This window comes from Callorhinus ursinus, unplaced genomic scaffold, assembly GCF_003265705.2.
Source record: "Callorhinus ursinus isolate GAN/ISIS: 27379988/994484 unplaced genomic scaffold, GSC_fseal_2.0 scaffold50, whole genome shotgun sequence".
In the NCBI taxonomy this organism is placed as follows: Eukaryota; Metazoa; Chordata; class Mammalia; order Carnivora; family Otariidae; genus Callorhinus; species Callorhinus ursinus.
In genome coordinates, this window is record NW_027397112.1 from 7445706 (window position 1) to 7472558 (window position 26853).

The window sequence follows — 26853 nt, forward strand, 5'->3', positions numbered from 1 at the left end:
GTTACATTTTTAGTGCAGCTATTCTTTTCCAGGTCCTAAGTTCCCCCGGGCATAGGGAGGGTTGGGGGCTCAGACTTCACTTCTGAGGTGGAAGCCCTCCTACTTTTTCTTCCTATTTTGACTCTCTCAAGGGCTTTACACTTAATCCAGATTCTAGAACTAGGGAAAAGTTGCTCCATCCTCTTTTCTGAGCCATGGAGTTTTGACCTTCAAGACAGGTAACCTTGTTTCCTATAGGTATAGTAGCTCTCAAACTCTCGGAGTCTTGAGACCCTTTTAGAGATTCCAGGAAGACATATATTAGATGTTATTTTCCTCTTTTGGTGTACTCTGGAGCTCTACAGAAGCTACAGGACATGTGATACAATGGATTGAATGCAAAGCAGATGTGAGAATCCACTTCTTTTTCTTTTTTTTTTTTAAAGATTTTATTTATTTATTTGTCAGAGAGAGAGAGAAAGAGAAAGAGAAAGGGCACAAGCAGTGGGAGTGGCAGGCAGACGCGGGACTCGATCCCAGGACCCTGGGATCATGACCTGAGCCGAAGGCAGACACTTAACCAACTGAGCCACCCAGGCGTCCCTCTTTCATTCCCTCTTTCTTTCCTTCCTTCCTTCTTTCTTTCTTTCTTTTTCTTTCTTTCTTTCTTTTTCTTCCTTCCTTTCTTTTTTTCTTTCTTTCTTTCTTTCTTTTCTTTTTCTTTCTTCCTTCCTTCCTTCTTTCTTTTCTTTCTTTTCTTTTCTTTCTTTTCTTTCTTTCTTTCTTTCTCGTTTATTTATTTATTTTAGTGGGGGCTGGGTAGAGGAAGAGGAAGAGAGAGAATCTCAAGCAGATTCCCTGTTCAGTGAGGAGTCTGCCTCTCCCACTGCCACTCCCCCTGCTTGTGCTCTCGATCTCTCTGTAAAATAAATAAATAAATAAAAATTAAAAAAAAATTAGGGGTGCCTGGTTGGCTCAGCTGGTTGAGCATCTGCCTTTGGTTCAGGTTATGATCTTGGGGGTCCTAGGATTGAGCCTCACGTGGGGCTCCCTGCTCAGTGAGGGGTCTGCTTCTCCCTCTCCCTCTACCCCTTTCCCTGACTTGTGCTCCCTCTCAAATAAAAAAAAAAAACTAAAAAAAATCATTAAAAAATAAGAATAAATAAAGTCTTGGGCGCCTGGGTGGCTCAGTTGTTAGGCATCTGCCTCTGGCTCAGGTCACGATCCCAGAGTCCCGGTATCGAGCCCTGCATCGGGCTCCCTGCTCCGCAGGAAGCCTGTTTCTCCCTCTCCCTCTCCCCCTGCTTGTGTTCCCTCTCTAGCTGTGTCTCTCTGTGTCAAATAAATAAATAAAATCTTAAAAAAACAAAAAGAATAAAGTCTTTAAGCTGAAGGAAAGGGAAAGCACAAATTCAAAATTATGAATAAGCTTTTACTGTTTATCCATTGGTCCCACAAGTATTTGTGGGACAGGACTTATGCCAGATACTAGTGATAAATCCAGAGTTCCTTCAAAGAAATAAAACACAATGGGACAGATATATGAGTAACTCAGCCATCCCAGTACATGTTACAATAACATTGGTGCACTGAATTATTTAATCCAGTCCCAGAGAGTTGGGGGAAGACTTCCTGGAGGAGGAGGAAATGTCTAGCCTGGGATCAAACCTCAGGCAGTATGTACCAAACAGTTTTCAGTAGAGAGGCTGATTAATTGTCCTGGGAGGAAAAGGAAGGTCACACAAAGGCCAAGATGGACTGAATCTCACAGTTTTCTTTTCTAACCAACAAAGGGGCCATAAATTCATAGTCAAATTCTTTGGCAACTTTGAAAAATAAAAGGTCTGTTAGCCCGATGAAGAATGTATAGTATTTGGGGGCGCCTGGGTGGCTCAGTTGGTTAAGCGACTGCCTTCGGCTCAGGTCATGATCCTGGAGTCCAGGGATCGAGTCCCACATCGGGCTCCTGCTCAGCGGGGAGTCTTCTTCTCCCTCTGATCCTCTTCCCTCTCATGCTCTCTATCTCTCATTCTCTCTCTCTAATAAATAAATAAAATCTTTAAAAAAAAAAAGAATGTATAGTATTTGGGACACCTGGGTGACTCAGTCAGTTAAGTGTCTGACTCTTCAGCCCAGGTCTTGATCTCAGGGTTGTGAGTGCAAGCCCAGTGTTGGCCTTCAGGCTGGGTGTGGAGCCTACTTGAAAAAAAAAAGAAAAAAGAATTTATGGTATTTGATTTCTTTTCAATAGTTAAATATTCTTTTTTCCAGTATTGTAGTGTTGTAGCCATGAAGAACTGCCGCACACAAGGGGATCCGATCTGTGTGGATGCTTACTTTTAAATTTTGCCATTGACGTCAACACAGTACAGTACAGGTTTCTTTAGTAATTGCTTATTTAGATGGTTTCTCCCTAAGAACATGAACTACTTATCTTTTTGATTTTTTACATTACTTATTAAATCAATCACGTTTACATTAGAACTCTCTCCCAGAAATGATGTCTTGTTACAAATTGCCTGAGGGGACCGACCCTTCGACTTCACCTTCCACCTGGCCAGTTCTCATTAGCTGGAGAGCGCTTTGTCCTTAAGCTCAGAGAACAAAAGGAGACTGAGACAAGATGGGAGGTCCGAGACGTCTCGGGAAGGTTCTGAGAAGCAGGGGGATTAGGCATTTCACTTAGGTACAGCACTTTATCAAGAGTTTATCTAAGGAGGTACATTTATTTTCTTTAGCACACTGTTTCTTGAGGCCGTGGTAAGAATTCCCAGAGTTCACTTAAAGTAACAAAACAAAAAAACAAAAGAAAAAGGAGCTTATTTTTGTTTGCCTAGTTGCCACGCCCACCCTTCAGCCTAAAAAGTGCGCCGCAGCTGTAGCGCCTGTGCATAACAGGTAAGAGATCCTCAGCCTGCCACCCCTTCTCCGGAGGAGTACATCCGGGACTCTGAGGGGCGTGACTGGGAGGCGGAGTCTACAAGCAACGTCCCGGCTCCGCCCACCCGGCGGCGCCCACAGCCAGGCGCGCCAGACGCGCCCGCCAGAGGTCGCCGGCTCGGCAAACAGGTTTCTTATTTGACGAGTGTCAGTCCAGTCGGGTTCCTCGTTCTCGCGAGAGAAAGCGCAAAGCTTGCCGGGAGGGATGCGCTGCAGTCCGTAGGTTTGCCCAAAATGGCAGCCTTGGAAGAGGGTTTCACGTTGTCTGCGGTACCCTTGGGTGCCGGGCCTCACGGACTCCTAGGCGTGGAGCAGAGTGACAAAATAGACCAGTTTCTAGTGACGGACGGCGGCAGGACCGTCATCCTCTATAAGGTGAGGGTGATATGATCGGAGAGCGCCCCGCTGAGGTCTCGCCCCTTTCTGAGCATGGAGCCAGAGCTGCAGGTTTTTCACAGCTTGAGAAAGATCGTCGAGCGGCTTATTGGCCTCTCCCGGGCGCTGAATGAGGTCTAGAATAGAACTCGGTTGTTTTTCTGGAGAGAGAGGCATACTTCCGACTTGCCGGTGGCAGAGCGTCTGAGTGCACGTGGGCTAGACTCAGAAAGGAAGGGAAAACCTGTGCTTTCGCTTCGCATCTCCCGGAGTTTATCTAAGGCCTTAAGGTCCCCTCCCGGGGTTTCTGTTACCCCAGCTGTCCGCAGAAGGATTGAACAGCGATAGGGCGGGAGGGAATGACCGGCAGCGTGGGAACAGTGGTTTAACTTTGTGCCCATACACTTTTTCCCCCCTCTTTGGGGAAAAAAGGTTTGCGGATTGTTTTGTCTTATTTGAGTTCTTAGTAGCTTGATGGGAATCTTGTTTCCGAGTGAGCTGTCTACTGCCAACTGACTACACGCTGTAAATCCTGGAGTTGTCTTGGGCCGGCTCTATAGGTCCCGCCTCCTTTTTATCCAAACAATTGACTCACCACTCCTTCTAAACAGTTTAGCTTTTAGTGGTCTCATGGAAAGTAATTATTTTTATCTGGACTGCTGAACATAGTTTCCCGTGTCTTTAAGAAGCTAGCTATCTACTTCGAAGTTTTGGAACAGGTTGCCAACATTCCCTAAGGTGTTTGCTGGTCTTGAGTCTTTCTGATGACACTGTTGGTTTTTACCTCCACTCTTAATTGGACTTAAAGTTTTGCAATTCCTGCATAAAAATACAGTGACTGGAATTGGCATGATCCCAGCTATACCTACTCAATTTCCCATGCCCCTGTTCCAAGGCACAGTGGAATCCCATTCTTTTATGTGTACTATTTACTGAAAAGTGTTGCTAATTTATTTTTCTTTTAGTAACTTAGTTATATTTTCTTTTCTTTCTTTCTTTTTTTTTTTAGATTTTATTTGACAGAGAGAGAGAGCACAGGCAGAGGGAGTGGCAGGCAGAGGGACAGGGAGAAGCAGGCTCCCCGCAGAGTAGGGGGAACCCCGGGGAGCCCGATGTGGGACTCCATCCCAGGACCCCGGGACCATTGAGCCACCCAGGCGTCCAGTTCTATTTTCATTTTAATTAATTTTAAAAAGTTTTTTACATTTTTTTAAAGATTTATTTATTTATTTGAGAGAGAGAGGGAGAAGCAGACTCCTGCTGAGCAGGGAGCCCGAAGGGGGGCTCATCCCAGGACCCTGAGATCATGACCCCAGCCAAACGCAGACACTTAATCAGTCGAGCCACCCAGGCATCCCAAGTTTTTTATATTTCTAATTGTAGTAAAATACACACAACATACAATTTACTATGTTAACTATTTTTTAAGTGTACCGTTCAGGGTATTAAGTATGTTTACGTTGTGCAGCCATCACCACCATCCATCTCCCAAACTCCTTTCATCTTGCAAAACTGAAACTCTGTACCATTAAGCAATAACTGCCCATTTCCCCAGCCCCTGACAACCACCATTCTACTTTCTGTCTTTAGTGGAATCCTATAGTGTTTGTCTTTTTGTGACTACTTACTCTTTTCATTTAGGAAATTTATTAAATTATTTTTTTTAAAGATTTAATTTATTTATTTGACAGAGACAGCGAGAGAGGAAACACAAGCGGGGGTAGAGGGAGAGGGAGAAGTAGGTCTCCCGTGAAGCAGGGAGCCTGATGCGGGGCTCGATTCCAGGACCCTGGGATCATGACCTGAGCGGAAGGCAGATGCTTAACGACTGAGCCACCCAGGCGCCCCTAAATGTTATTATTTTAATTTTTTCTTTGTCTTGATTATAAATTTAATTGCTTATAATGTCTGAAATTGACTTTTTGAATATTTTATGTTATCTTGATTTTACTAGGTTTCTGATCAGAAACCATTGGGAAGCTGGTCAGTGAAACAAGGTCAAATTATAACATGTCCAGCTGTGTGCAACTTTCAAACTGGAGAGTATATTGTTGTACATGATAATAAGGTGAGTTTTAAAACTTTTTATATAGTAATATATACAACAGAAATCAAATGTTGATTTATTAACTATTTGTGTTAGATATAAGTAGAAATTGGAATGCTTTTTTAACTTGTGTGTGTTGATTTAAGGTTTTGAGAATATGGAGTAATGAAGATGTAAACCTGGATAAAGTGTTTAAAGCTACAGTAAGTCTTTGGATTTTTCTTTTCTTTTCTTTTTTTTTTTTTTAAGATTTTTATTTATTTGAGAGAGAGAGCACAAGCTCGGAGAGGGAGAAGCAGGCTCCTGGCTGAGCAGGGAGTCTGATGTGGGGCTTAATCCGAGGACCCCAGGATCGTGACCTGAGCCAAAGGCAGATGCTTAACTGACTGAGCCACTGAGGCTCATACATTAGTCTTTGGATTTTCTAATGTGTCTATTAGCTTATTGGTGAGATGGAATAATTTGTAACGTAGTATTTTGCTTATCTTAAATACACCTGTGAAAGTGACCATAAAAGTTATATCAGCTTTTCATTCATATCTTGGAACACATCTTAGTTCATGAGTTAGTATGTTAGAAAGTAGAAACTTTATTATTACATGAGATTAAGGATTTAAATAATTCCTGAATGATACGTTTGCAGTTTTTTCCATGAGTTTAGATGTTTATGGTGCTTCCCATGTGAGAACTTCCCTGTGCCCTTTCTTAAAATAAGTAGAACAGACCCTGCTAATTTTATACATTATATATTTTTAGAGTGCACAGAATGCAGTAAGAAAGAACCTTGAGTAACTGCCTTTTCTACTGATGACCTAAAGTGTGTATGTGTTTGGTTTTTTTTATAGATTTTATTTATTTATTTAATTGACAGAGAGACAGCGAGAGAGGGAACACGAGCAGGGGGAGGGTCAGAGGGAGAAGCAGGCTTCCCGCCGAACAGGGAGCCCGATGCAGGGCTCGATCCCAGGACCCCGAGATCATGACCTGAGCTGAAGGCAGTCGCTTAACCAACTGAGCCACCCAGGCGCCCCAAGTGTGTGTGTGTTTTTAACGATTTATTTATTTGAGAGAGAGAGCATGCACAAGTGGTGGGGGGGGCATTGCAAGGGAGAGGGAGAGAGAGAATCTCAAGTAGACGCCCCTCTGAGCACAGAGCCGGACGAGGGACTCGATCTCACAACGCTGAGATCGTGACCCTAGCCAAAATCAAGAGTCATAAGCTTAACAGACTGAGCCACCCGGGCACCCCTCACCTAAAGTGTGTTAATTAACTTTTCTTACTTATAAAATGAGGGTCTCAAACTAGGGTAACCTTGAAAGTCCCTTCCAGTTCTAAATGTCTAACTAAATATAACTGGCAAATTTTAGAAGTGGCACATAATAGAACTGGTTGAGATACAATGGCAGTTATCACTTGGACCCTTGAAACTTCCATCTAGCTTACTGTGCAGTCTCCTGGCCCTAGTCTTTTTGTTTACCTTGCAGTAACACGATCCTTAATTTTACAGTGGGGTTAACTTCTTTTCTTGGGCTTACAGGCTGTAGTTGTAATTACGGCATCAGTCTTTATCTAGCACCAGAACTGCTTAAAATCTCAGTAGTGACTTCGTTTATACTTCTCCCCACCTCAGGTTTTGGAGATCCAGGTGGTACCTAACCTCCTAACCACTCACAATGGAAGGATAAACCAAAAATGCATACAAATGATGACTTTAAGGGTTGCTCAGTCAGTTAAGTGTCTGACTCTTGATTTAGGCTCATGTCATGATCTCAGGGTCATGGGAACAAGCCCCACATTGGGCTCTGCACTCAGTACGGAGCCTGCTTGAGATTTCTCTCCCTCTGCCCCTCCCCCTGCTCACCCATGCTCTCTCTAAATAAAAAATAAATAAAATCTTCTAAAAATAAATAAAATCTTTAAAAAGTGATGACTTAAGGAGAGAGCCCAGGGATAGGGTAGGCCGAAGAGGAGCAAAAGGCTTCTGTATATATTTCATGTTGTGCGTTTGACTTTGGAATCATATAAAGCTGAATCAAAATGAAAACAAATCAGTTCTTAAAAAATAAGCTTTCTGTAAAGGTCCTTATTCTCTTAGGTAGCAACTGTTTTAGAATGTTTTAAAGACATGGTGTTCTTGTGTTCTAGTTGTCAGCTGAGATAAACAGGATACATTCCATACAAGGGACAGAACCGTTAGTGCTCTTCAAGAAAGGTGCTGTTCGCCGTTTGGAGGCCTTGCTTGCAGAGCCCCAGCAGAAGATTGAAACTGTTATCTCTGATGAAGAAGTGATTAAGTAAGTTCCAATACTTGTAAGTGAATTTTTTCCATAATAAAAATGTACTGTGCCTGTTTTTTATAACATTCTTTCCCTTGTTCAAAAGTGTTTTGGTTGTAAACCTAATAAAAGCTTAATTAAAAACCATTTGTATGCCATTGACCAAATTAGCATCCTCCAAAAACCTCTAGAGTAATAGGTGATTGGGGAAACTGTAGGGTCATATGAGTCCTGTTTTGATGACAGAAGACTGGATAGTAAGTTATTTGAAGATGAAGTGGGTAATGCCACGAGACCAAAATCTCTGTTTCTCTTATATTGCCCTGACTGCCAAGGTCAGAACCCTTACCCCTGAGAACAAGTACAGTTTGTTGTTAGTGACATCATGATAGTGTTTTGAGCACCCTGCTTTCCCAGATTCTGGAATAAAACTGGGAAAATGACTCACTTTCATGATTTCACATTTCTCCAATCCCCATTATTTTATCACAGTTCCTGTTTAGTTAACTTGCTTCCTGTCCTGGCCCACTTGATGCAAGCTAAATTTCTAAAAGTCAAAGGGAAGGCTTGTACTTAGTGAACAATGTAGACAATGAACAGGTGTATCTTGGACTGCCCTGTTGAAGGCCTCTAATGTGTGAGCAACTGTGCTTGGAGGAAATCTTTAGGAAAATGGGATACAGGTAGATGACCTGAGTTCTTGGCCACTTTGCCAGAATCTGGCTATGTAGCCTTGGTTACAAGCCCTTTGCCCTCCCTGTACCTCATATCCCTCTGTCACTTAAAGAAGGCGGGTGAGATCCTAATGTTTTCCTCAGAGCACTAGTTCCAAAAGTGACTGAAAAAGGGGAGGGGAGGGATCAAATAAGTTGAATAACACTGCATACTGTCACACACCCACCCCTTTGGAACTTTACGATTCACATGGTCTTCAAAGCTCTGGGAAGTTCAGCAACTTGCAGTTAGTCCACAAATGCATTTGACAGAGAAATGCTTACTAATTCTCTGTGATGTGTATTTTGAAGCACTGAATTAAGTTCCATGACATCTCTTTGACTCTAAAAAATATTTAATAGAAAATATTCTCTGAAATTTAGATTGATAAGTTTCTCTCAGCTCGTGATTTGGCATTTTATAATTTTTCTTCCTATTTTTTTAGGTGGACAAAGATTTTCATGGTATTTAGGCATCCTGTTTTAATCTTTATTACTGAAAAAGTAAGTGATAGCTTTCATTCCTGGGCTATTTTGTGACATTTCCAACTCACATATATTATTTTTAAACTAAAATTGGGCTTTAGTATTTCTCTCGGAAGATTTTTTTTTTTTTATTGTGTGTCTTTTTTAAATACTAAAAAATCTGCTAGTTACAAAGAAATATTTTTTAGAACATTTTTACTTTGGGCAAGAGGTTTTTAAGCACTCGTTAAAGTAATTAGAAGAGAGCAACAAGTGGCTTTAACATTTAAATATAGTTGGTTGAAATGGGAATATTTTTAAATAAAATAACCTTTTTATGTGCAGCACGGAAATTACTTTGCTTACATACAAATGTTTAACTCACGTACCTTAAGCAAATACACGCTCTTACTTGGACAAGAAGAAAAATCTGTTATACAGAGTTTCAGTGCATCTGTGGATCGGAAATTCATCTCTTTGATGTCATTAAGTAAGTATTTTTCTTTAAACTTTCAGAGATCGTAAATAAAGGATGGTGGGTTTTCTGAGTTAAGAGTCTTAGGTTTTTTGCAGTTTTCTATTGTAGCACTTTCCTTCACATGCTTTCTTAGAAGCATTTGTGCCTTCATTTTTTGCACTTTGCCATATCTGGTCATGCATTAAGTCAGTGGTTCTCTGTAGGTAGCTTTTATGTCTTAAGATTTATCTGGTTAGAGGGCGCCTGGGTGGCTCAGTCAGTTAAGCGTCTGCCTTTGGCACAGGTCATGATCCCAGGGTCCTGGGGTTGAGCCCCGCTTCGGGCTTCCTGCTCAGTAGGGAGCCTGCTTCTCCCTCTCCCTCTGCCTGCCACTCCCCCTGCTTGTGCTCTCTATCTCTCTGTCAAATAAATAAAATCTTAAAAAAAAAAAAAAAAAGATTTATCTGGTTAGAGTTAAGCAGTAAAAGTTACACCAGAAAGAAGGGGTGCCTGGGTGGCTCAGTCCATTAAGCATCTGCCTTCAGCTCAGGTCATGATCCTGGGGTCCTGGATTGAGCCCCACATCAGGATCTCTGCTCAGCAGAGAGCCTGCTTCTCCGTTTTCTCTCTCCCTCTGCCTCTCCTGCTTGTGCTTGCTCTCTCTCTCTCTCAAATAAATAAAATCTGTTAAAAAAAAAAAGATTTATCATAAGCAGTAAATAATAATATAATACCAATAAAAAAGGGAAAAATAATCTTTTATCTTTATCATCATAAGGCCAGGTTCTTTGATACTGTAATTAGTGAAGCATAAAATAGGGGGCGCCTGGGTGGCTCACTCCATTAAGCATCTGCCTTCGGCTCCTGGCATTAAATGGGTTCATGATCCTGGGGTCCTGGAATCAAACCCCTCATTGGGCTCTCTGCTCAGTGGGGAACCTGTTTCTGCCTCTCCCTCTGCCTGCCACTCTGCCTAGTTGTGCTCGCACACGCGTGCTCTCTCTCAAATAAATAAAATCTTTTAAAATAAATAAATAAATAAACTAAGGTTGGTATTTAGTGACTCCTCTAATTCTCTTTTCTAGCCTTAAGATTTAGGGTACCCTTCTTTGAACAGTGGTGGAGGCAGGTGAGTTAAAGGAATCTAACAAAGCATTCATGGCCTATGCCAGCCAGCATTTTATAGATTTGTTGATGCCTTGTAGGTTATCTCTATCTAATGGTCTAAAGTATAACCCTGATCTTAGGTGACTAGGAAAAAGGAAAATGCCTTGTGGTGTCCTCTTCATCCTGCCCTTTATGGCTCCTCTTGGAGTTGTCTTGAGAGAATTAAGGGAGGAAAAAACAAGGACATTATTTCCATATTATCACAATTTAAAAATCTTTTTATTATCTTTTTTTTTTATTAGTTTCAGAGGTAGAATTTAGTGATTCATCAGTTGCATATAACACCCAGTGCTCATTACATCAGGTGCCCTCTCTAATGCCCATCACCCAATTATCCTTTCCTCTCACCCCAATTAAAAAATCTGTGAAGGTTTTTAATGTGCAGATGTTTGCAATGGCTGTTGAGAAAAAGTTCCCATCATTTATCTAGAAGGTCTTTGGAATCCACTTAATGCCTTTGTTTAAGAGGGACTGGTTTTCTTATCGTTTAATCTGTAAGATATACTTAGAGGTTTGTATTGATTCGGTTTAGTTTGGTTTTTTAAGTAGGCTTCATGCCCAGCATGGGGCTTGAACTCCCAACCCTGAGATTAAGAGTTGCATATTCTACCGACTGAGCCAGCGAGGTGCCCCAGATACACTAATTGTTAAATGAAAGTTTACGAGTTAAGTTTTTAGCTTACTGAATGAACACTGAAATAAGGGAGTCTGAACTAAAGGGTCGTAAAATCTTCCTGTAACATAGCTAGAACCACAGTAACATGCCAAAATTCAATTGACTTGCCAAAAAACAGTAATTTCGTATGGTTTTCAGGTGATGTGCCAAAAAAACAGTAATTTCCTACGGTTTTCAAGGTGATATATTAACGAGAAATGTCATGTATAGACCAGAAGGCTAATTAATTTTGAGTGTGAGGTATATCCTTTTAGTGACTAGATTGTCTGTCTTCCTGCAGTTCCCTCTCATATTTTAAGTTATTATTAAGTATTTAGCTGTTGTGACATTTCTTACTGAGAGTTTTATTAATATTCCTCCCTCAACTTTAGATTTGTAGTACATTTAAGGGAAAGCATAGAGCGATGTGATTGTTAAATTTGTTTATTTTTCTGGGTGTATCCTGTATCAAATTGGTACAACTTATAAACAACCTAGTACCTTTAACTATAACAGATATAGAACTGTCCTTCAACTGATAATAACAAATACTTGTTTCCAACAGGCTCTGATGGATGTATATATGAAACCTTGATACCAATACATCCAAGTGACCCAGAAAAAAATCAGAGGGTGGTTAGGTCACTGTTGCTCAAGACTGTGGTGTCTGGTAATGCTCGAAATGGTGTTGCACTCACCGTCCTGGATCAAGATCACCTAGCAGTCCTAGGACCACCGCTACCAGATTCCAAGGGTGACTGAAATCTGATCACTTAAGAAGTCCTTGGGATTTTTCCTTCAAAGTGTACCTTTTAGTCTTTTTCTTTTTTATTTATTATCACTTATTCATTTTCTCTAGTGTCGTACTCAAATTATTTTTGTAGCTTCCTAACTCTCCTTGAATAGGTCTGTGATTTCATCTTAAATTTGTTAATATTTTTAAAAGTATTTTATTTTATTTATTTATTTATTTATTTATTTATTTTTACTTCTCTCTACACCCAACACTCAAACTCACAACCCTGAGATCAGGAGTCACATGCTCTACTCACTGAGCCAGCCAGGTGTCCCATCTTTTTAAAACATTTCCTTGTATCACTACCTTGCTCATGACTAATGTCTTAAAGGAATAAAAACTGCCAATGCCTGTGCCAGCCCATAGGCATTTGATCATTGGTAAGCCTTGTGGTAGGGATTCGAATTCATAGCCTGGTGACACTTCAGCAGAAAGGAAATCCACTGGACTTGGACAACTTGAAATTCAGGGACTGCTAGTATGCCTTTTCATCTCTGACTTCAGAGCATTGTTCTCATTTTCACCTCACCTTGCCCCCCAAATACCCCTCCACACACACACACACACACACACACACACACACACTTGTTGTCGGGCACAAAGAACACATTTGTTCCTGGCCAGTGCGAGATTGGGGTCTTTCAGGCAACGCTATGAAATTCAGAATCTTTTGTCTAGTATTCGGGCTCTCTACAGTCTAGACCCCATCCACCTTTTCCAATCTCTTTTTCTCAATTTCAGAGCACGAATCCTTTGATTTATTCAGCCCGGGCTCCCTGCTGTACACTTAATCGGCCTGTCCTCGTCTGTGTACTTTGTTCTTACGTTTCTCCCTCTTATTATTAAGATAGGAGCTTCTAGTTACAGCATTTTTATAGCTAGCTATACTGGGCCAAGCATTTTATGTATATTATCTTGTTGGTATCATTTAATCTTCCAACAATACTAGGAGAGAAAGAGGTTACTAATAACACTCCTGCTTTACAAATAAGCAGACAGGTATTGGATAACTAAGTAGGACTCTTTACTTAGGCCGTAGACCTTACTGACCTTCAGTGCTGGGTCGGCACTTTACCGTGCTGTGCTCCTCTCTTCCCCACCGTCATCCCGCTTTCTGGTTCTTGCCCTAACCCTCAAAGCCTGGTAACTACTGTTAGAGCTTCCTGTGTCTCTTTCTAGAGTGTTTTCACATGTGTACAAGCAAATACTACTACTTATTTTTCTTTCCTCTTCTTTTTACATGAATGGTAGCATACCATTAACACTTGTGCACCTTATTTATTCACTTACCTGAGAGGTCGTAGAGCCCTTTCCATATCAACATTTATTACTAATTTATTATGATTGTTATTATTAACACTTTATTTTTTTAGGGCAGTTTAAAGTTCACAGCAAAATTGAGGGGAAGGTATGTAGATATCCTGTATGCCCCCTCCCCCCACACGTGTCCACTTCTTGTCGTAAGATCTCATTTCCTTGAGTTTCTGTGGCAATCACTATCTATATTACTCATTTAATACCTAATAAAGCAAGACTTATGTGTTTAACTATGACTCTCCCTAGTCTCCCCACTTCCTTCCTCACCACCCTCAGCGTCACGTATTTATATGTGGCACAACATCTGAATTTGTATGTCTTATTTTATAGAATGCCTCTCCATATGGAACACAAAATTTCAAACACTACAGACTTCCAAAGAGCTACCACAGGGGACTAGCGGTCAAGTAAGTTTTTGTTTTGGGGGATTTTCAAATTTAGTTACTTTTGTGCATGATAAATATAGTATAAAGGAAGAGACTTCAGATTTAAATAATTTGGCAGTTTTTGATTAAAATAAATAGAGAATTATTTTTTACCTGCAAGGTTATTGTTTCAATTTTTGTTAAGTCTGTCACTTTTCAGTTATAGGTAATTTTAGATCAAGGGAGAACAATGAGTAAATAAAACATAGCTGTTCTTTGGTTTGATGTTTTTACTTCTGTATTTGTTGATAAATATTTTTATTTTTTAAGTATTCTCTCCATCCACTGTGGGGCTTGAACTCACAACCTCTAGATCAAGAGTCACATGCTCTATTGGCTAAGCCAGGCAGGAGCCCCTGCTTTTGTATTTTGAACCATACACCAGGGCTATTAACTTTTCCTAATAAATTAGTCTTTTAGGTTATATGGTAAACATTATTGTGGAGTTACATAAGAATTACAATTTTTTAAATATTTATTTGAGAAAGACAGAGAGGGAGAGCAGGCATGAGCAGGGGGACGGGCAGAGGGAGACGAGCGAGAGAATCTCAAGTAGGCTCCCTGATGAGCGCAGAGCCCACCACGGGGCTCTATCCCAGGACCCTGAGATCACGACCTGAGCCGAAATCAAGAGCTGGTCGCTTAACTGAGCCACTCAGGCGCCTCTTACAGAAGAATTATTGAAGAGTTAAAATTTTAGCCAACCTGACCAAACTTCCTGAGGCAGGGGTCCTTGTGTATTTTGTCACCCATTTTATCTTCAGTGTCTGTCTATCAAAGGTGCTCGGTAAGGATTGGTTGTTTAGTGAATGCATATTCATATATAAACATAATGTAATCAGGATAATACGACATTACAAATAATTGTGATTAGAGCATAAGGAGACTGGATTTCACAGCATACGATATAATTTTAATTTATATTTAAACAAATAATAACAAAATTAACCATTCGCAGTTCTACCACTCTAACAAACTTGTTTGATTTCCATGTTCCTTTAAGCTTTTTGTTTATATATCTGTCTTATATTTTACTATTTTAAAAATTGCAATGATAAGATAGAAACAACATTAAATTCTGCTTTTTTCATCTAGTACGTCATGAACAGAGTGCCCTGTTACAGTACCCTTAGTAATTATTACATTAATAGATGTATAACAGTGGCAGTATTACTTTTAAATAATATAATTAGGGGCGCCTGGGTGGCTCATTCGTTAAGCGTCTGCCTTCGGCTCCGGTCGTGATCCTAGGGTCCTGGGATCGAGCCCCACGTTGGGCTCCAGCCCCACGTTGGGCTCCCTGCTCAGCCGGGAGTCTACTTCTCCCTCTCCCACTCCCCCTGCTTGTGTTCCTCTCTCGCTGTGTCTCTCTCTGTCAAGTAAATAAATAAAATCTTTAAAATATATATATATATACATAAAAGATTTTATTTATTTGACAGAGAGAGACACAGCGAGAGAGGGAACACAAGCAGGGGGAGTGGGAGAGGGAGAAGCAGGCCTCCCGCCGAGCAGGAAGCAAGACCCTGGGACCATGACCCGAGCCGAAGGCAGACGCTTAACCCAGGTGCCCCAATAAAATCTTTAAAAAAAAATTAAAAATAAAGATAAATAAATTAGTTAATTATTTTAAATGCATATATTGATCAGATTTTTATGAGTAAAGGGTGTCTTTAAATTATGCTTTATTCAGATGTGGGCAAAAATAAGAGCTGTGTAAACCTACCCGGGTAATAAGTTGTACATGTGAGATTATTCTGAAAAGTTGCTTAATTTTGTTTTGTCATTTTTTGTTATATTAAGATAGCTCATACCGTAAGTTATTGTTATAAATGCAACTCAGATCTTAGAAGCAAAAAAAAAATTGCTTACATTTTTTATAACATTTTTTTGTAGCTCTGGTATTACGGGGAAAATTTATTTATGCTACATGGAAAATTTCTTACTGTGGTTCCATATAAGTGTGAAGTATCTTCATTAGCAGGTGCTCTTGGAAAACTCAAGCATAGTCAAGATCCAGGTAGGAACTTCTGTTTGTGGTTTTTATTTTTTGTTTGTTTTTTAAGTAACCTCTGTACCCATTGTGGGGCCTGAACTCATGACCCCTGAGATCAAGAGGTGCATGCTGTACTGATTGAGCCAGCCAGGCACCCCAGGACCTTCTGTTTTTTATTAACATAAACCATTTTATTAACTTCCAGTTTGATGTAGATTTCTAAAACCATCAGTTTACAGAGCCCGTTTTTTGATGTTGAAATTTGACACTGTTCATTGAAGTTTCCTTGACCCAGGTATCTACCCTGGGAACAGTTGCAGGTATTGCTGCAGGCTGAAGAGCTACACTGTTTTAAACACCAGTGTTCTGACTTCAGGGGCAATGGGAGAGTCCCCCAGACAAAATCATGAATACTTTTACCCTTCTGGGTTTACCAGTGGTCTCATCTGTTGGCTTAGTGTTGCTGGGCACATAGCCTTAAACTGTATTGTGACATACTGATCTGGGGTTCTCAGGGGAATTCAGTGATCTTTAAAGGCTCTCTTAAATGGTTGTTTTTTGTTGTTCTTTGATTGGTTGGCTAAATACAGTAGGTCAAAAAATTCCAGAAATTGTATACTTTGTGTTTTCTTAGGCCCTCAGACTGTGCCTCATTTTGTAAACTGGGAAACATCTCAGGGATATGGACTTCAGAACGCAGAGCAGTCGAAGAGAATTGTAAGTTTGGTAGTTGAAATAGAAATGTTAATGCAAATATGCAAAAAAAAAGGTGGAATTATCTTAATGACTCGCATCTCTACAACGCTTATAGCTTTGATCTTTTTTTAATTTAATTTAATTTAATTTAATTTTTTTTGGTGCAAAATGGTGGTTTATTAAAGCATGGGTCCTGTCCCTGTGTTGGGGCAAGTAAGGAAAAGGGAGGTTTCAAAAGAACTTTCGTATGCTAAAGAGGACTGACATACAAGATACCAGAGCCATTGTCAAGCTTGTTTCTTCCCCCAGCAAGGTATTAACATTAAAACAGTTGGGAGATTTCTGGAAGAATGTCACACACATCCCACCCAGAGGGGGGAGTGGGGTGGGGTGGGAGAGGTTGTGCATATTATGCTTTGTCTTCAGCTGGGCCCTTCTGCTCCCTCATCATTTCCTCCCTGAGCAGTTTTGACCCTTAAATCTAAGGTTGTTGAAGGCAGAAGGTCTCATTTTCTGTAACATCCTCCCGCTGAATAGGGGCGTAGAGATGTCTCTACCTAGGGGAGTTACAAAAGGGGAGGCAGCTGAATCTAAGGCTGAAAGGAAGTCAGGAAGTATCTCTGTGGGTGGTTAGGAATCATCTGTTGATGTGAAGTCATCGTAGGGACGGAGTCTGGCACTAAGTGGCGAGATACTGGTGGGGAAATCTGGAGTGGGTGGTGTTAAGTCCAGGGGGTGCTCTTCTTGATGGGGTTTTGGAATATAGGTGAAATTCGGTGGGGTGAGGTCCGGAGTAGACGACCAAGAATTCTTGAGACATCGTTGGTGCAAAAGGGTGGTTTATTAAAGCACAGGGACCAGACCGTGAGCAGAAAGAGCTGCTGCCCCTGATCTTTTTTTTTAAAAGAAGATTTATTTGAGAGAGAGCACGCGTATGCCCACGACTGGGGGGAGGGGTAGTGGGAGAGGGAGAAGCAGACTCCCCACTGACCAGGGAGCCTGATGTGGGACTCGATCCCAGGACCCTGGGATCATGACCTGAGCCGAAGGCAGCCACTTAACCGACTGAGCCACCCAGGCGCCCTAAAATATTTTTAAACGTTTTTGATGAGAGCATAAGTTTCTTTAGGACACTTTGAGATCCTAATCAATTTACTTCATTCCAGTTAAGGAGAAGAAAAATTGAAGTGAGTGTACAGCCTCCAGCATCCAAACAACTTTTGTCAACTATAAAGGTAAATACAATATTAGAAATATGAAAAATCAACTCAGGTGGTTAAAAGCAATCCCATCTACTTTTCATTCTAATTTTTATGATCCTGTTTTGTATCTGTAGCTCACAGTTGTGTAGTGTATTAAGGTTGTCAGAGCTATCCAGTACTTAGCTTATTTGGCTCTTACTAAGTACTTTGCGAGGTCAGTGTAGTGGTGGTGGCCTCATCACTATCTCTTTCCCCTTTGCATTGAATATATTTATAACTTAGCCTCTTAAAGAATTTGATTTCTAAACCCTGGCATTGTGTTTTGTTTTGTGTTGTGTTTTATAGTCTGTCTTTGTGCAGCGAATTGTAGCATCAACTCCAATTTCACGGCAATGCATGAATACCGTTAATGATTTAAGAAAAGGTTGAGCTAGGAACTTTTAAGTTCAGAGTGACATTAATGTACCAGACTGAACTCTGTTACTTCTGCCCTTTCAGAAAGATTCAGAAAAACACATTGAAGTAGAACTATGTAAATTTTTGGCTATTAAGCAGACACCTGACTTTCATACTGTTATTGGGGACATAGTATTAGAACTTCTGGGAAGACATAAAGCAGAACCATCATTTTATCCCCGGAACTCCCTGATGCAGCTTGTCCAAACACATGTGCTTTCTTACAGGTAAGTGTTTCTGTATACCAAACTTGATATGCATAACTTTTTTGACCTTGTTTTTTACTAATTTTCACACTCTGAAAAAGCTTATACATATTGAGATTTTTCTTAAGATACAAAAATGAGTCACGGTGTTTTGTCTTAGCCTGTGCCCTGGCTTGATGGAGGTTGCCTTAGAAAAAGCAGATGTACAGATGTTACAGCTCTGTCTACAACAGTTCCCTGACATTCCTGAATCAGTCACCTGTGCTTGCTTAAAAATTTTCTTGAGGTAAGTTAGAAGCTGATGGTCCTTTTTCGTTACTGCATTTTTAATCTTTTACATTACTTGATTTCTGAAACTTTGCTTACAAAATGAACATTTTTCCAGTGAGATCATGCAGTGATAAGGATTCATTTCTCACTTTCAATTAACATGGTAGCATTAATGATGACAGTCTTCAAGAAGCAGAAATCAATATGGAATCAGTTTCTGACTATAGTGATTCTGTGCAAGAGGAGAAAATGGAAGAGCAAACGGAAATTCTTCACAATGGCTTCAGTCCTGAAGAGGAGAACTGTGATAACTGTGATCGGGGGTTAAATGAAAAGCCTCGGGCCGCAGCAGAGGAGACCACTTCGTGCCCTGTGATACCAAAGAGAGCCGCTCTGCTGTATCCTTTGAAACAGTTTCCCGGCCTCGTCTCTTTACCTACAGTCAAGTGCCACGCAGTACCTAGGGAATAAATAGATCATTGCAAATGCTTGCTTTTCTGTTTTTCCATCTTTTTCAGTTTCTGCTGGAAGATGGAGTATATGCAAACAACTTACTTAAGCCTGATTTAAGAAGCTTTGTGAAGGCAGAAGTTTTATCTTTTCTAAAAATTAGTATTCTGGATAAATACCAGTTAACACGGGTGAAATATTCCAAGTGACCTCTAGTATTTATGAGAAAGTTCAGTGATAGAGCTCTTTGAGAAAAGCAAAACTTCCTATAAATTTAGAAGAGATATCACTGGGGAAGGGAGTTACTCATAATTTCAGTAGAAAAGCCTTTATTTAGTGAAACAAGGTTTTCCTTTAGTCCTAAGTAGAAACGCAATTCTTCATTCAGCTTACAGCGAAATGTTTCTTCTGCCTCACTTGAAAGACATCCCGGCACAACATGTCACTGTAAGTGTTCTTAGACATCCTATAGAATTTTGTTTCTGTTTTTTTTTTTTTTTTAAGATTTTATTTATTTATTTGAGAGAGCGAGAAAGAGAGAGATAGCACCAGATGGGGGAGATCAAAGGGAGAAGCAGACTATCTGTTATGCGGGGAGCTTGATGTGGGGCTCGGTCCTCTGACACCAGGATCATGACCTGAGCCGAAGGCAGACACTTAACTGACTGAGCCACCCAGGCGCCTCTTATTTGTGGTTTAAATTTTACTGCTTAACTCTAACCAGCTTTAGGGTATTTGAAAGATTCTGAGGTTCTTTCATGTAAATAAGAGGTTTTCCAGCCCCCACGCTTAAAAATTGTGCCTAGGAGAGGAGTGACTTTTGGTTGGCAGATCTTTTTTTTTTTTTTAAAGATTTATTTATTTGAGAGATAGCATGAGAGGGAAGAGGGTCAGAGGGAGAAGCAGGCTCCCCGCTGAGCAGGGAGCCCGATGTGGGACTCGATCCCCGGACTCTAGGATCATGACCTGAGCCGAAGGCAGTCGCTTAACCAACTGAGCCACCTAGGCGCCCTGGTTGGCAGATCTTAGCATGTTCCTAGTGCCAAGCCTGAAGGCCAGGTAATCCATCTAAGCTAAAAACAAGTGCCCAGCTGGCTTGGTAGAACATGTGATGCTTGATCTCAAGGTTGTGAGTTCGATCCCCATGTTGGGTATAGAGATTACTTTTGAAATACATACGTACACACATATATAGATACATGTTTTGGGTGTTTTTTGTTTTTAACTAGAAACTAAAAATTGCTGAGAGACAGATTTTTTCTCTTCTACTTATTATTTACAAACAGAATAAGCTCCCCGGCCACCCCTCCCAAACCAGATGAACTCCTCATTGATGGCAAAAACTGCATTTTATTCATTTTTGTGTCCCCAGATGTCTAGCATATTTGTTTGATGTATAATTAAATTCAGTAGCTTCTTAAAATTCTTCAGTCTCTTTGTTAGCTTTATATAGAGAGAACATTTTTCTGTCAAGGTGATAAATTGTCGTTTTTCTTCCTACCCAGCTATTTCTCCAGTATTTGTATTTCCTTTATCTGAAGTGTAGTGAAAATGCTACTATGACTCTTCCTGGGCTACACCCTCCAACCCTGAACCAGGTAAGGTAATCATTTTTTAATTTTAATTTATTTTTTTACTTTTTTTTTAAAAGATTTTATTTATTTATTTATTTATTTTTTAATGATTTTATTTATTTGAGAGAGAGAGAGAATGAGAGATAGCACGAGAGGGAAGAGGGTCAGAGGGAGAAGCAGACTCCCTGCTGAGCAGGGAGCCCGATAGGGAACTCGATCCCAGGACTCCAGGATCATGACCTGAGCCGAAGGCAGTCACTTAACCAACTGAGCCCACCCAGGTGCCCTTTACTTTTTATTTTAATTCAAGTATAGATAACATACAGTATTATGTTAGTTTCAAGTATACAATATAGTGATTCAACACTTCCATACAACACCCAGTGCTCGTGATGATTAGTGAGCTCTTAGCCCCTTCACCTCTTTACCCCATCCCTCCACATACCTGCCCTCTGGTAATCAATGGTTTGTTCTCTCTGTTTAAGAGTCTGTTTTTTGGTTTGTCTCTTTTTTCTTTGTTCATTTGTTTTGTAAATTCCATATATGAGTGAAATCATATGGTATTTGTCTTTCTCTGACTTACTTCACTTAGCATTATACCCTCTAGATCCATCCATGTTATTGCAGATGGTAAGATTTCATTCTTTTTAATGACCGAGTAATTCTGTATATATGTACCACCTCTTACCCATTTATCTGTCGATGGACACTCGGGGTGCTTTTATAATTTGACTATTGTAAATAATGCTGCAATAAACATAGGTGTGAGATAATCTTTTTAATTTGACCTGGTACTGGGAAAACTAAAAAAAAAGAAAAATAACGTTATATATAATGTCAGAACTTGGAATTCAGTTGCTGATTTCTCTGTCTTCTGGTTCGTATGAACCTTCTCCCTCACCATATATGCAAACCATTGGAGTGAGAGGTGGGGAGGATCTCTCACTTTGGTAGATAGATTTTTAGAGCCATAATTCTATACTAAAGAACTTAAATACATCTTAAATTCCTGATTCTTTGGGACGCCTGGGTGGCTCAGTTGGTTAAGCGTTTCAGCTCAGGTCATGATCTCAGAGTTGTGAGATCAAGGCCCCCATCAGGCTCTGCATTCACCACAGAGTCTGCTTGAGATTCTCTTTCTCTTCCTCTCCTCCTCCCCCAACTCATGCATGAGTGTCGCATACATTCTGTCTCTAAATAAGTCTTTAAAAAAAACATTCTTGTTTCTTTATTGTGACCCTTTTCAAGAATTTTCTTAGCTTCTTTGGGAGAGGGTGATAATAAGTGTCCTAATCTCTTAAGAATAAGAGAATAAAGATTAATAAAAATGTTTTCAAAGAATTTCTTGTCACTCTTTAAATATAGTATTTATTTGAGAAGCAGTTTAAAACATTAAAAAGTTTATTGTGGTTAGGAGGAGGACCTGGCTGGCTGGCTGGCTCAGTCAGGAGAGCATGTGATCTTTGATCTTGGGGTTGTCAGTTCGAGCCCCACGTTGGATGTAGAGATTACTTAAAAATTTTTTTTAAAAAGTTTATTGTGGTCTAAGGATATGTTACCCTAATTAAGTGTTTGAAACCCTTAATTTGACTACTTAAAATTTTGTTAAGTAGTTAACTTTCGTAGTCAAAAATTCCAACAATACCAAAGGTTGCATCTCCACTCCTATAGTGCCTCTTAGGGATAACCAACGTTAAGAGTTTCTTTTAGGGGGCGTGAGTGGCTTAGTTGGATAAGTGTCTGCCTTTGGCTCCGGTCATAATCACAGGGTCCTGGGATCAAGACCGATGGCAGGATCCCTGCTCAGTGGGGAGTCTGCTTCTCCCTCTCCCTCCGCCCCTCCCCCCACTCATGCGCTTTATCTCTCTCTAGCTCGTTCTCTCTCTCAAATAAAAAAGTAAAATCTTTAAAAAAAAAAAAGTTTCTTTTGGGACGCCTGGGTGGCTTATTCTGTGGAACAGATTACTCTCAGATCTTGGGGTTGTGAGTTCGAGCCGCACGTTGGGTACAGGGATTACTTAAAAATAAAACCTTTACTTATTTATTTATTTTTAAATAAAACCTTTAAAAGAAAAAGTTTCTTTTTGTCTGGAAATTTTCTTTCTTTTTTCTTTTTTTTAAATTAAATTTAGTTTTTTTATTTAAATTCAATTAATATATAATGTATTACTTGTGTCAGGGATACAGGTCTGTGATTCATCGGTCTTGTATAATACCCAGTGCTCATTGCAACACATACTCTCCCCAACACACACCCAGTTACCTCATCCCTCCATCCCCCTCCCCTCCATGGAAATTTACTTTCTATACCCTAATTTATCTTCTTGTTGTCTTTCTAACACAAATTAGATCATGGTATGCATGCTATTTGAACCTCATTCTTTTCATTCTGTACTGTGTTTTGGACATTTTGTAGAGCAGTTAACATACATCTGCATTATTCTTTTTTTTTTTTTTTAAGTAATCTCTACACCCGGTGTGGGGCTAGAACTCACGACTCAGATCAAGAGTTGCACACTCTTCCAGCTGAGGCAGCCAGGCACCCCTTGCCTCATTCTTTTTAACCATGCATACTGTTTCATTTTGTGGAGAGTTTTTAATTTATCAGTCCCCTGTTGATTGGCATTTAAGTTTTTTACAGTTTTTTTACTATTTTAAACCTTCAGTGAGCATCTTTATACGGATATTCCTGTGTAATTATGAGAAAACACCTGTGGAGTAAATTCCCACAAGTGAAATTACTGAATAAAGGATACATACATTTTTAGTTAAAAATAAATTTTTTTTTAATGATCAACCTCCCCCCTGTCTTTTTTTCTTCTTACTAAGTAATCTCTACACCCAACATGGGGCTTTTGAACATACAACCCGGAGATCAAGAGTCTGCTCTTCTCACTGAGCCAGCCAGGTGTCCCACAATTTTAGTTTTGAAAATGCCAGTACCTTTCTGGAGGGTTGTGACCATCTTTTCTAGCCTATTTATAGCCCGTTCTTGAATTGCCGTGTTAGGTTCTTTGTCCATTTTTCAATAGCATTTTCTGTCTTTTTAATTTTGGCTAATAAAGAATTCTCTTTGTATTAAGAAGTTAGCCTTTTTTTTTTTTTAAGATTTTATTTATTTGACAGAGAGACACAGCGAGAGAGGGAACACAAGCAGGGGGAGTGGGAGAGGGAGAAGCAGGTCTCCCATGGAGCAGGGAGCCCGATGTGGGGCTCGATCCCAGGACCCTGGGATCATGACCTGAGCTGAAGGCAGACACATAATGACTGAGCCACCCAGGCGCCCCAAAGAAGTTAGCCTTTTTTGTGGAGTGTACTATAAGTACTTTTTTCCTATCACTTTTTACTTTTTTCAGTGTAATTTTTGCCATAGGTAAGTTTTTAATTTTTAATTTCATTTTTAAATTTAAATTTTTTTTGGTAAGATTTTATTTATTTATTTGACGGAGAGAGATAGCGAGAGCAGGAACACAAGCAGGGGGAGTGGGAGAGGGAGAAGCAGGCTTCCTGCTGAGCAGGGAGCCTGATGTGGGGCTCAATCCCAGGACCCTGGGATCATGACCTGAGCCGAAGGCAGACGCTTAATGACTGAGCCACCCAGGTGCTCCTTAATTATTTTTTTAAAAGATCTTTTTATTTAGAGAGAAAGCATGGGGGGGTAGGGCAGAGGGAGAGGGCGAGAAACAGACTCCCTGCTGAGCAGGGAGCCGGACATGGGCTTCAGTCCCGGGACTCTGAGATCGTGACCTGAGCTGAAGACAGACACTTAACTGACTGAGCCACCCGGGCGCCCCTTTAAATTTTGATTCTTTAAATTATTAAGCTTTTCCTTTTTGGCTTCATTATGGTTATGTCATTCTTAAGGCTGTTCCTACTCTGAGAATATAAAAATAAAAATAACTACCCTTTCTTTCCTTGGTACATTCATGGTGTCCTTTTCTTTAATTCCTTGATAGGTATAAAATTTATTTTGGTGTAAGGAGTTTCGTAGGGATCAGCCTTCCCCTCTCCACCCAGATGGATAATCAGTTTCCTTAATGCTTTTTCATGACAAGTGATAATTTGCATGTTAACTACATCATCTGAAGACGTAGAACTGTGTAAAATACTTTAATAAATGTATTTAATAAATGTAATGTATTTTAGTTCATGGTAGTTCATCTTCAATACACAACACCCTATTTTGGGGGCATAGTGTATATTTCAGAATAGTAGATGAGTGGGTTGTTTTTTGTTAACTGCCAATTTTTTTTTTTTTTTTAGATTTTATTTTTAAGTAATCTCTACACCCAACATGGGGCTTGAACCCACAACCCTGAGATCAAGATTCTCATGCCCCACCAACTGAGTCAGCCAAGAGCCCCAATTAAAAAAAAAATTTTTTTAATAAAAAGTACTCATTCTTCTTGGATTAAATATCACTCTGGCTTTCTTTTTACTGATTAATGCTATGAAAAAGATTCAGTTATGCTTGTGAAATAGCAAGTGTAAATCCAAAGAGTGTTTTTTATATTGGTTAGAAATTACTCCATTTCTAAACTTATTAAATTGTTTAGATTTTTGTAAACAAGACTAATTTTTATAGTGGATGTAATTCTGGACTTTGTAAAATGAATTAACCTAAAATTAAATTTAAAATCTTAACTTCGGCGCCTGGGTGGCTCAGTCGTTAAGCGTCTGCCTTTGGCTCAGGTCATGATCCCAGAGTCCTGGGATCAAGCCCCGCATCGGGCTCCCTGCTCAGCGGGAAGCCTACTTCTCCCTCTGCCACTCCCCCTGCTTGTGTTCCCTCTCTTGCTTTGTCTCTCTCTGCCAAATAAATAAGTAAAATCTTTAAAAATAAATAAAATCTTAACTTTCCTTTTCCTGTTTGTCTTCAGATTATGGATTGGATATGTCTACTTCTGGATGCTAACTTTACTGTTGTGGTAATGATACCAGAAGCAAAAAGGCTACTGTTGAGTCTTTACAAGTTTGTGAAATCCCAGGTTTGTGATTATTTGATATATACTGAGTTTTGTTGATATCCAGGTATCACTTAAATTTTAATTTATTCTTAAATTTTTATCTTGGAATAGTTATAGATAGTCATGGAGGATTTGTTCTTGTAGAAGTTATGGTAAAAGTTACTCTGAAACTTTTTTCTTTAGATATGCATTTGTTCCGAGCTCAACAAGATTGAAGTAAGTTTTCGTGAGCTGCAGAAACTAAGTCAAGAAAAGAACAATAGAGAATTATATTCAATTGAAGTGCTGGAACTCTTCTGATATTACCAGTTCTCCTTCATAGACATTTTATGAAGCTCTTTTATGTGAATTCTTCTACTCATCCAGACAAGAGATGTGTTTTGTTTGTGACTGTCTCTCAGTGACAAGAGAAATGTCAGCTAGTACCTGGACCATCACTTACTGATGCGCCTAGGTTGGACTGTAGGTTTCATGTGAACCTATTTTAGTTTATGGACAGTGGTGGGGAGAGGTTCTGAAACTTTTTTTAAATATGAAACTGAGCTGATTTAAGTAAACTTATTTGTGTATTGATAAAAATCTAATTTCTTACTGTGTGTTTTGATTAGTTCTTCATTTAGTTAAAAAAAAAATCACCATTGAAACGGTGATTCTAAGAAGAATGTAGTTTTATCAGAGTCAAAAGCTGTCCCAGCATGTCTGTGCTCCCAAGTGACAAAGGAGGTGAATTCTATAAGCAGGGTGGGGAAGGGTCTTTGTGCAGGCATATTGCTTCTCTTCTGCCACCTTCTTCTGTCCTTTACCTACTTCGACTTTCTTTACATGCTCAGGAGTCAAACAATACTTCTATTTAGTATCTCTGAGACTATCTTCATGATTAGTTGGCAACTTAGGCTTTTGTATTACTAAATAGTAAAAAAGTCTCTTCTGAAAATAGTTTTATAGGTTGATTGACCATAAAATTTCCCATTTTAACTCTTTGGATTTAGAACAAATGAGGGATTTTACGTAGATGAAATGGGTGTTTTGTTTCTTGAAAATAAACTCAAATATATCTTTGTTAAAAATGAAATCATTCTTTCAGGTGCTGACCCTATAAATAACTTGAAACATTTCTGAGCTGTGCAAGTCTCTGTTGAGTAAATAATTTTGAAACCTGTTTTAACTTGAAGGGTTAAAATATGTTAAAAACAAAAATTCCTGTAAATTCTAGTGCAGAAATATAAGTTCAGATGTGATTGTAGAGCCCAGAATTACAGAATCCCAATTGCTTAATGTAATTTGCATTAGAGAAAGCCTTCATTTTATTTTTTTTTTCCCCCTAGGCAAAGAACTTTATTAACCTTGTTTCAAACTTTATTCCCAGGCTTCTTCAGCTTAAATAGCTGCAAAGAATGAATTGTGTATAAGCAAAAACTGAAAA

At 39.7% G+C, this 26853-nt stretch overlaps 1 protein-coding gene across 2 annotated transcripts; it reads left to right on the forward strand.

Annotated features, from left to right (window-relative positions):
- The first annotated feature begins 3104 nt into the window (after nucleotides 1–3104).
- Nucleotides 3105–26021, forward strand: NOL11 (nucleolar protein 11). Of its 2 annotated transcripts, none has more exons than XM_025889953.2 (18): nucleotides 3105–3294; nucleotides 5249–5362; nucleotides 5488–5544; nucleotides 7488–7636; nucleotides 8778–8835; nucleotides 9142–9286; nucleotides 11641–11829; nucleotides 13519–13595; nucleotides 15510–15633; nucleotides 16244–16326; nucleotides 17472–17540; nucleotides 18006–18190; nucleotides 18330–18455; nucleotides 18607–18837; nucleotides 19255–19336; nucleotides 20395–20487; nucleotides 25344–25451; nucleotides 25614–26021. In XM_025889953.2, the coding sequence occupies exons 1-18, from the start codon at nucleotides 3154–3156 to the stop codon at nucleotides 25728–25730; spliced, it is 2148 nt and encodes a 715-aa protein (XP_025745738.1). In that variant the 5' UTR covers nucleotides 3105–3153; the 3' UTR covers nucleotides 25731–26021. The 2 variants fall into 2 exon arrangements, with proteins under 2 accessions (XP_025745738.1, XP_025745739.1); XM_025889954.2 differs by having other exon boundaries at nucleotides 3106–3294; nucleotides 19258–19336.
- The last annotated feature ends 832 nt before the right edge of the window (nucleotides 26022–26853 follow it).

What these genes read in the sequence shown, in the direction of transcription:
- NOL11 (XM_025889953.2), top strand. Translation starts at nt 3,154, where the DNA reads ATGGCAGCCTTGGAAGAGGGTTTCACGTTGTCTGCGGTACCCTTGGGT. An exon ending in TTGTTGTACATGATAATAAG is followed by an intron (nt 5,363 to 5,487) that starts GTGAGTTTTAAA and finishes TGTTGATTTAAG; the next exon opens with GTTTTGAGAATATGGAGTAA. An exon ending in ATAAAGTGTTTAAAGCTACA is followed by an intron (nt 5,545 to 7,487) that starts GTAAGTCTTTGG and finishes CTTGTGTTCTAG; the next exon opens with TTGTCAGCTGAGATAAACAG.